Consider the following 8,446-nt stretch of genomic DNA (forward strand, 5'->3'; position numbering starts at 1 on the left):
TCCCTGGAATCCAGAATGGACCTCCCCAAGCCCCATGCCTGGAAACGCAATTGGACGGGTCCATTGAACCTGGGAGGGGGCTCTCGTCGCCATTGCCTCTCCATTCCCTAGGATTGGGAGCAGACATTCCCAGGATCCAGGACACTCCCTGAAGGCTCATTCCAGGAATACTTGTCTTCAGAGATTAGGCGAGGACGCGGCTGGTGGGATGGGGTTTTGTGCTCGAAGGAAATGGATTCCTCCGGTTACCTTTGACCCAAATTTCTCAACAGCCTGAGGCGTTGGCAAGCTAGAGACTTTGCCTTCCCCAAAGTCAGTCAACCAAAGAGGGTCTCTGAGGCGCCCAGGGGAAGCCAGGCCAGAGCAATCACTCACCCACCCCTTTCTTCAACAAACTGTCAGTACCAGGTTCTACTCTTCCCCGGAGGAGCTCCAATTTGGGTGGAGATAATCACAAATTTGATGATATCTGCTCTACTGGAGTCTGCCTGAGGCATTACGGTTAGACAACAAAACTACACCTATTAAAAAGTGGATAAAGACCAACATAGGGTTTAATTCCTCCTCCGCAACTGCCGAGCTGTGTGACCTTGGGCAAGTCGCTCAACCTCTCTGCTCTTCAATTTTAACCTCTGTTTGATGGGACTAGATTAGGATTACAATTTCTCACTTCTGGGATTCTACATCTCCTGACAAAACCAAGTTTTAACAATTTGGCCACTTGTAGAGGAGAGGGGGGTAAAGGGAAGGGAGGCTTCCTGGAAGAAGATTTAAGGGGGGGCAGCGGGAGAAACGGATCAGGGTGACGCTTGCGCAGTAAATATCTATCCCCCTCTTGCCCCTCCCAACCCCTTCTCTGCAGCAGGGAATTGCAGGCGTCGCTCCACCTATCCCAGACCAGCTGAGACACCCCCACGCTCCTTCTCCCTCTCTATCAATTACAATCCTCCGTCCGCCTCCACAACCGCCCAATCGAGGGCGGAAGTAGGACAGGTTCCGCAAATCCACGACGCCTGTGGGGGTGTTCTTTCTTTCCACTGGATCCAGTTAACACAAGTCCCGCCTCCTCATTCCCGCTCCCCCGCCTTCCTTTACGTCCTACCCTCCCGTTTTGGAGAGGGGCCGGATCCAATCAGAGTCAGATTCCGAGGCGCGGAGGGGGCGGTCCCGTAGTGCGTAATCGAACTCCTCCCTTCTGTCGGGTAACACCCCCTCCTCCGCTCCCGAACGGAAATAGCGGGGGACTGGACCAATCGTAGTGGTCCAACTTTGGCCTACGACCAACAGGAGAGGTAGTGTGGGTGGACCCGAGTTTGAGGGGCAGTAGCCGGAGCCAATAGAGATCTGAGAACTCAGGGCAGTCGAACCGAGGGGTGGGACCAGGGGGCGGTGCCGCGGCCTGCCAGCCCGCCTGCCTGCCCGCCAGCCCGCCCCCCCATCTCCCAGGCCCGACTCAGCTCCTCGGCGCTGCCTGGGGTCCTTTCCGCCCGGTCCCCGCCTGTCAGCCCCCGCTGCGTTGTGTCCCGTCCGGCCAGGCCTGGAGCCGACATCACCGCCATCATGCCGGCCGTGTCCAAGGGCGATGGGATGCGGGGGCTCGCGGTGTTCATCTCGGACATCCGGAACTGTGAGCGCGCGGCCGAGGGGACACTGGCTGGGGGAACCGTGGAATTGAGGGACTCGAGGGTCGTAGAGGGGCCTGGGGGGTGGAGAGGCCACGGGGACAACTTCAGGGTGGAAGCAGTGGAGGGGCTTGGGATGTCATAGACTCCGTCTTGAGGTGACGACACGGAGTGCTGGAGAGGTCCGGGAGGGTCTTCGAAGGGAGGAGGCTGGTGAGGTCCCGGGGATAAGGACATAAAGATGTACCCTGGGAATGTTAGGGTCTCGAACAAGCCATGAGGTTGGAGGGACCCCTGATGTAGACAGAAAAGGAGTTGCGGGGAGGGGGACCCCGTATGGAGCGATGGGAGTGGGAAGAGGCCCGAGGGGACCCCGGGGATGCGACACCTTGGAAGCCCAACGGAGCAGGGTCCGAGGGCCTGGGAGAGGGGTGTCATGCAGGGGAAGGGGCTGTAAGGCCCTTGAGCCTCGTTGCTAGTGGCCTAGAGGGGGCCTGAGTGACAGGAAGACACAGAGGGTTGGGAAGGAGACATGGGGGACACTATAGATGGACCCTGATAAGGAGCAGAAGGCTCCAGAATGGGGGATTGCTTGGGAGACATGGAGAGCAGTGGGGAGGGGGTCCAGGGGTCATTGAGGGAAAAGGGGGTTCCACGGAGCAGAGGTGAGGGGCCCAGAAGGACTGCTGGGGTGGAGGGGTTGGGAGTCCGGGCGGGGGGCCTGGATGGGAGAGGAGCTTCCAGAGTGGGGTGGGGCTTCGGGGATCTGCTCCAAGGGGTAGCCAGAGCTAAAGAAAGGGCCCTAAGGAGTTTGTGGTAAGAGATCTGGAGAACTGTGGGTTAGTCAGGCTCAGAGAGAGGTCAGGGGTCAGGGCTTCCGCCCGGCCCTCCCCTGTCTGAATGTAAAACGTGGTCATTGAGCCGGAATGTGCAGGGTTGTCGTGATGATGAGAGGCCTGATGCCAAGTCAGCTGGCAACTACTGGGAGCTGGTGGCGTTGGTGTTTGAGCCGCCAAGACTACGTCTGCAGGGGCTTTGGGGTCAGCCAGGCCTGGCTTTGAGTTTGAGCAACAACCCCCCAGCCCCCGGCTGTGTGACCTTGACTGAGGGGCGTCATCTCTGTTTCCTTCTCTGTCGGGTGGGTGTGCTGGTCATACCTTCCTGGGGAGGCTGTTGTGTGTGTTGAGTGAGGCCTTTCCCACGTGGCCAGTGCTGCTGGCTCTTGGCTCTTGTTATTATGTGGGATCTGAGGAGAGGTTCCTGGTCAGTGCCCAGTGATGGGTGGTTTGAGTTTTGTGGGTATCGGAAGGTCTGGCCCATAGCGGGTGCTCAGTGGACAGGAGGAATGGCCCCTGCTGGGTATTGTTTGATGGAGAGATCGGGGTATCGTTGTCATGGAGATGGGAAGTGCTGTACCATTAGCCGAAAGGCTGGTGGTTCAAACCTTCCCAGAGGCGCCTTGGAAGAAACGCCTAATGATCTCCTTCTGAAAAGTCACAGCCTTGAAAGCCCTGTGGGGGGCTGAACAACTCTGACACCCACTGGGTGCTATGAGTCAGAATCAACAGCAACTAACAACAGAACAACATGAAGAGTCCTGGTGGGGGGGCCAGCTGGTGGGAGGGGGCGTGCATCACCCCTGATACCGCCAGCCCAGGGGAGCGCCTGGGAAGCCAGTTACCTTTGTGGCTGTGTTTCCCTGGCTGCAGACAGCCCTAGTAACAGCCGTTAAGGTTCATTCATTCATTTGACAAATGCCTTTTGACCACTGCAATGTCCCAGGCATTGTCCTAGGCACTGGGGCTGCAACAGGACCAGGAATCCCTGCCTCTGGGAGCCTCTGCTCCAGGACAGAAAGCAGCATCCAGCGAAGCTTGACGCGACGCGGAAAAGCCAGGCGGGAAAGAGGGTGGAGAGTGATCGAGGTCTGGAGGGGTCAGCAAAGGCCACACTGAGGAGGTGACATTTGCGTGGAAGCTTGAGCAAAGAGAGGGAGCTGGTCTGCGGTCTGTGGATTTGAAAGGAGAAGGCGGGATGGTGGTGCGTGCAAAGGTCCTGAGGTCGGCTCACAGTTGCTATGTATTTGAATGTGAGCAAGGAGGCTGATGGGACTGGAGCCAAGGGACTGGAAGGGGAGTGGGCAGGAGATGAGGGCAGAGCAGGAGGACTCTTGAGGAGCCCTGGTGGTGGTGGTTCAACACTCTGCTGCTAACTGAAAGGTCAGTGGTTCGAACCCAGCAGCCGCTGCGTGGGGGAAAAACAAGGCAGTCTGTTCCTATATAGATGACAGCCTTGGGGGCAGTTGTACTCTGTCCTGCAGGGTCACTGTGCGTCAGAGTGAAATCGATGACAGTGGGTTTTTGACAGGTGAGGATTCTCTGGCCTTGCTCGGAGTGAAGGTTTTGAACACAGGGACGTGATCTGATTTATGTTTTAAAATAACTCGTCTGGCTGCCGGGGAAAGAGCAGAGTCAGGAGGTAGGGGCAGAAGGCGGGAGACCAATTAGAAGGCAGCTGCCGGCATCCGGGCAAGAGGTGTGGGGGTGGCCGGGACGGGGGTGAGGAGGGAATGGTGAGACAGACGGGGTTGGATTTGGGGTAAATTTTCAGAAACAGGTGGTGGCCTGACAGGACCATAGAGGAAGGAGGGGGCGCAGTGGGGAGCAGGAGCGACTCGGGTCTGGGGGCCAGAGGAGTGGATTCAGCCAGAGAAACTGGGGCTAGAGACTCAGGGGTTGCTCTTGTCCCTCCTTTCAAAACAAAACAAAAACCCACAGCAGTTGCTGTCAAGTCGATTCCAGCCATTGGTCCCCGACGTGTGTTGGAGTAGACCTGGGCCCCACGGGGATTTTAGGCCTTTCAGTTAGCCGAGTGCTCGTCGTTTGCGCCTTCCCTCAGCCATTCTCTGTGGACCGGCCTGCTCCATTTCAGGCCCCACGAGGGGCTCGGGGGACGAGCTTGTGTCTGTGTCCCCCGACACTTACAGCCCCATGGAGCAGCCCAAAGATTGCCTCCGACGTGGCCTGAACTTGTACTTGAATGTTCACAGAGGTCGCCACGAGTGGAAACAGCCCAGATGTCCCTGAACAGATGAGTGGTTGAAGGGAACGGGGCGTCCGTACAGAGGCGCGTACCCCGTTCTGGTCCAGCACCGTTAGGGATGAGCCTTGAGAGCAGGCAGAGCGAGGCCCTACAGTGTGTGATCCCCTTACACGAAATGCCCAGAACTCTTGGAGACAGAAACGCAATTAGCGGTTGCCTAGGGGTGGGAGGAGGCGGCCTGGGGCCATAGCGGTTACCACTCAGCTGTGAACCGCAAGGTGCAGGTGGCGGTTGGAACCCACCAGCCGCTCGGAGGAGAAAGATGAGGCAGTCTGCTTCTGTAACAGTTGTAGCTTTGGAAACCCTGTAGGGAAGTTCTCCTCCGTCCTGTAGGGTCGCTAGAAATTGGGATCAACGGCGGGGCCGCGGGTTTGGTGTTTTATTGTTGCTGTTGGAGCGAGAGGGACTCCATGTGTGGCACAGATCGTTAACCCCTGGCTGCTAAGCTCCACTCAGGGGCCTCTGAAGAAAAGGCCTGGTGACCTACTAAGTCATCAGCCATTGAAAACCCTACGGATAGTTTCACTACACACACGCGTGCGCGCGCACGCACACACACACGATGAGCACCGTTCTTCTCTGACAACGCAAGTTGGAGTCATGTCCATGGCCACCGGGGTGAAACAAAAGCCGTGGGGCGGGGGGAGGACTGGTGTCTGGGGTGAGGCTTCTGTTTGGGGTGTTGAAATGCTCTGGAGTTAGATAGTGGTGAAAACTACTGAATTATACATTTTAAATCAGTGGATTTTATGGCATGTGAATTGTGTCTCAGCTTTTTTTTTTTTTTTTTTAAGTTAGAAAAAAATTGCGGCTGCCCTAAACTTCATGGGAGACAGGACCACAGTGCTGAGAGAAGGGGGTGCCTGCCAGGTCGGGGAGCTCAGGGCAGGCCCCACTTCAGCAGTGACTGTCAGAGCTGCAAGAGGCAGGATGGCGGAGTCAGCTGACTGGGGGGGTGGGAAGAGTAAGGAAGTCGCGGGAGCAGCACGTGCAAAGGGCCTGGGGCCAGTGTGGTTGGTGCAAAGAGACGGGGAAATGGGGCAGAGGCCAGGTGGTGTTTGGGCTTCAAGCAGGGGTGAGGAAGGAGGGCAGAGGAAGATGGTACTCAGAGGTGCAGGGGGAGGACCTGACGGGTACCCTGTGGCTCAGGCGGGAAGGGTCTGGAAGGCGGTGAAGGGCAGGCTTTGAGGAGGAGGCCAAGGAAGGCCACATTCTGCAGATAAGGAGTGGAGCAGCCAGCCAGGCCCAGCCTGGGGCGGCTTCTTTATCTGAAGAGAGCTGCCTGCTATCTGGGGCCCCAGCTCCTCCAGGGCAAGGCCAACTCCGGCAGGCTGCCTGTATGAATGGTCAGGGACATCCTGTTCCAAACTGTGACCGTGCCCTTCATGGGAAGGAGCCCTGGTGGGGCAAGGAAAGATGGTGGTTCGAACCCGCCCAGTAGCCAGTGGTTCGAGCCCGCCCAGCGGCTGGTGGAGAAAGGACCTGGTGGTCTGTCCCGTAAAGGTCATGGCCTGGAAAGCCCTATGGGGCCACTCTGCCCTGTCACCTGGGCGCTGCGACTCGGACTCGACTTGGTGGCTCCTTGGTGACGGCTCCCCCAGTCCCCGCAGTGTAGGTCTGGCGTGTAACCCCGCCCTGGTCCCCAGGCCACCCTGTGCAGGGCCTGACCCAGAGGAGGCCTCAGGAGAGATGATTGCTGATGGATGCACCAGTGAATGAACGAATGAGTGTTAAGTGCTGGCCAAGTGGCAAGGCGCCGTGCTCAGTGATGGGGCCCCAGGGACACAGCCCCTTGTCCTGCGGGTGCTTGTATTCCGGGGATGGAAGGGGACAGACACCGTGCAGTATGTCACGTGTCCATACAGGTGGCTACAAGTGTCGCATACAAAAACGAAGCAAAGGTGGGACCCAGGGACGGGGTAGGGGACGTGTTCTCACCTCTGTGTGTTGTCGAGCAAAGAGCTGAACTTGGTGGGGAGTCGTGGGCAGCTGCTGTGCGGTCCGCGCCCGCCTCAGGCGATTGCGCACAGTGGAACAAGATGGCGCCCGGCCCGGCCCTGCGTCATGCCCCTGACGACCGCGGATCAGACTCTCGTGACCCGTAAAGTTTTCCTGGGCTGATTTTTGGGCGTAGACCGCCAGGCCTCTCCTCCTAGTCATTCAGTCTAGAAGCGCCGCTGAAACCTGTTCCCCTTCAGAGCTGGTGCTGCTGTCACGTACCGTTGAGCCGGTATCAACAGTGGCCGGAGACCCCTCGAAAGCAGAATAGCATAAGTGCCTTTGGCAGTTACCACTGAATCTCGGATTTCATGAGCAGGAAAGGACCTTACAGATCTTGAGCTCATAGGCCAACATTTTATCAAAGACCCGCAGAAGCCCAGCGTCACACTGCCAACCGTTGTCGGGTGTCGCCTGGAGTCCATTCCAGCTCCCTGCCACCCACCTGGCAGAGTAGAACTGCCCCGTGGGGTTTCCTAGGTTGTGGTCTTCACAGAAGCAGATAGCCAGCTCTTTCTCCCTCGGAGCCTCTGGGCGGGTTCGAACCACCAACCTTATGGTGAGCGGCCAAACACTTAACTGTTGTGCCACCGGGGCCTCCATTCAGCTTCCTAACCAAAAAACCAAACTCACTGCCATCGAGTGGATCCCGACTCATAGCAACCACTCCTTGGGTTTCGGAGGCGGTATCTCTATGGAAGTAGATTGCGCAGTTGTCCTTCCGAGGAGGGGCTGGTAGGTTTGAACCGCCAGCCTTCTGGTTAGCAGTCAAATGCCTAACAGGCACGCATAGATTGTAAAGGAGAGTGATCAGGGCAACTGGAACAGCTTGTGCAAAGGCCCTGAGGTAGGACTGTGCTTGGAGTGTGGGCGGAGCTTCCGTGGGTCTGCAGTGGAGTGAGGCTGGGAGAGAAGAGGGGTGCGGGAGAGGCTCAGACAGGGAACAGCGTCAGGGCCACAGAGGGAACTTGAGCTTCCACGGAGGCTCAAGGGAGCCCAGCAGAGGTTTGGAGCTGAGGAGGGACACTTTCCAATTGAGGCTTCCACCTTTCACCTGCTCAGCTGCCGCAGGTAGCCGGTGATTCCCGGGTCTGCCGGAGCGACTCAGTCCCAGAACCCTCCCAGAGGGCACCACGACCCCCGGTCCTAGAAGAGCCGGACGTTCGTCACCACAGCTGTCTGTGGCTAGCGGGGCGCTGGTACCGTCTCTCCTGTGGCCACCACTAAATAAAGCACATGTGTCCCTCCCGGGCAGGTTCCGGTGTGTCACGATGCCTTTGGTGGCAGTAACAGATGCATGCCAAGGTGGCGGCTGCCGCGGTAGGGAAAGCACTGTCTCCCGTCTCCAGACACCCCAAGGTCGGACAGATCCCTGAAACTCAGGCCCGGCCGACTCCTGGGCAGCTCGTTTGGTTTTTGGATTGGCATGGTACCCAGCACATTTACGAAAGGTCAGCCCTGAAGGTGCAGTGTTTAAAATACATGGCTGCAAACTGAAAGGTTGGCAGTTCAAATCTAGCAGCCGCTCCATGGGAGAAAGAAGAGACAGCCAGCTTATGTAATTTATTTACAGCCTTGGAAACCCTTTGAGCAGTTCTAGTCCTAGTTCTAGTCTAGTTTTAGTCCTCTGGGGGTGCTGCGAGTTAGAATCAACTCAAAGGCAGGAGGTTTGGTTTGAGCTTTGCTTCTGTAAAGTTTGACAGCCTTGGAAACCCTGTGGGGCA

General features: G+C 57.6%; 2 protein-coding genes across 2 annotated transcripts in view; one reads left to right on the forward strand and one right to left on the reverse strand.

Annotated features, from left to right (window-relative positions):
• TSKS (testis specific serine kinase substrate) overlaps positions 1–1,559 on the reverse strand; it is a 20,045-nt gene extending 18,486 nt beyond the window's left edge. Inside the window, exon 1 of the mRNA XM_007943019.2 lies at positions 1,368–1,559. Within this exon, the coding sequence (XP_007941210.1) occupies positions 1,368–1,559 (192 nt within the window). The remainder of the gene's footprint in view (positions 1–1,367) is intronic.
• A 1-nt stretch (position 1,560) lies between these two features.
• The window catches only part of AP2A1 (adaptor related protein complex 2 subunit alpha 1), a 31,738-nt gene continuing 24,852 nt past the window's right edge, over positions 1,561–8,446 (forward strand). The window contains exon 1 of the mRNA XM_007942854.2: positions 1,561–1,627. Within this exon, the coding sequence (XP_007941045.1) occupies positions 1,561–1,627 (67 nt within the window). The remainder of the gene's footprint in view (positions 1,628–8,446) is intronic.

The sequence above is a fragment of the Orycteropus afer genome, unplaced genomic scaffold, assembly GCF_000298275.1.
Source record: "Orycteropus afer afer isolate SDZICR_OR568_19922 unplaced genomic scaffold, OryAfe1.0 scaffold00099, whole genome shotgun sequence".
NCBI classification, from domain to species: domain Eukaryota; kingdom Metazoa; phylum Chordata; class Mammalia; order Tubulidentata; family Orycteropodidae; genus Orycteropus; species Orycteropus afer.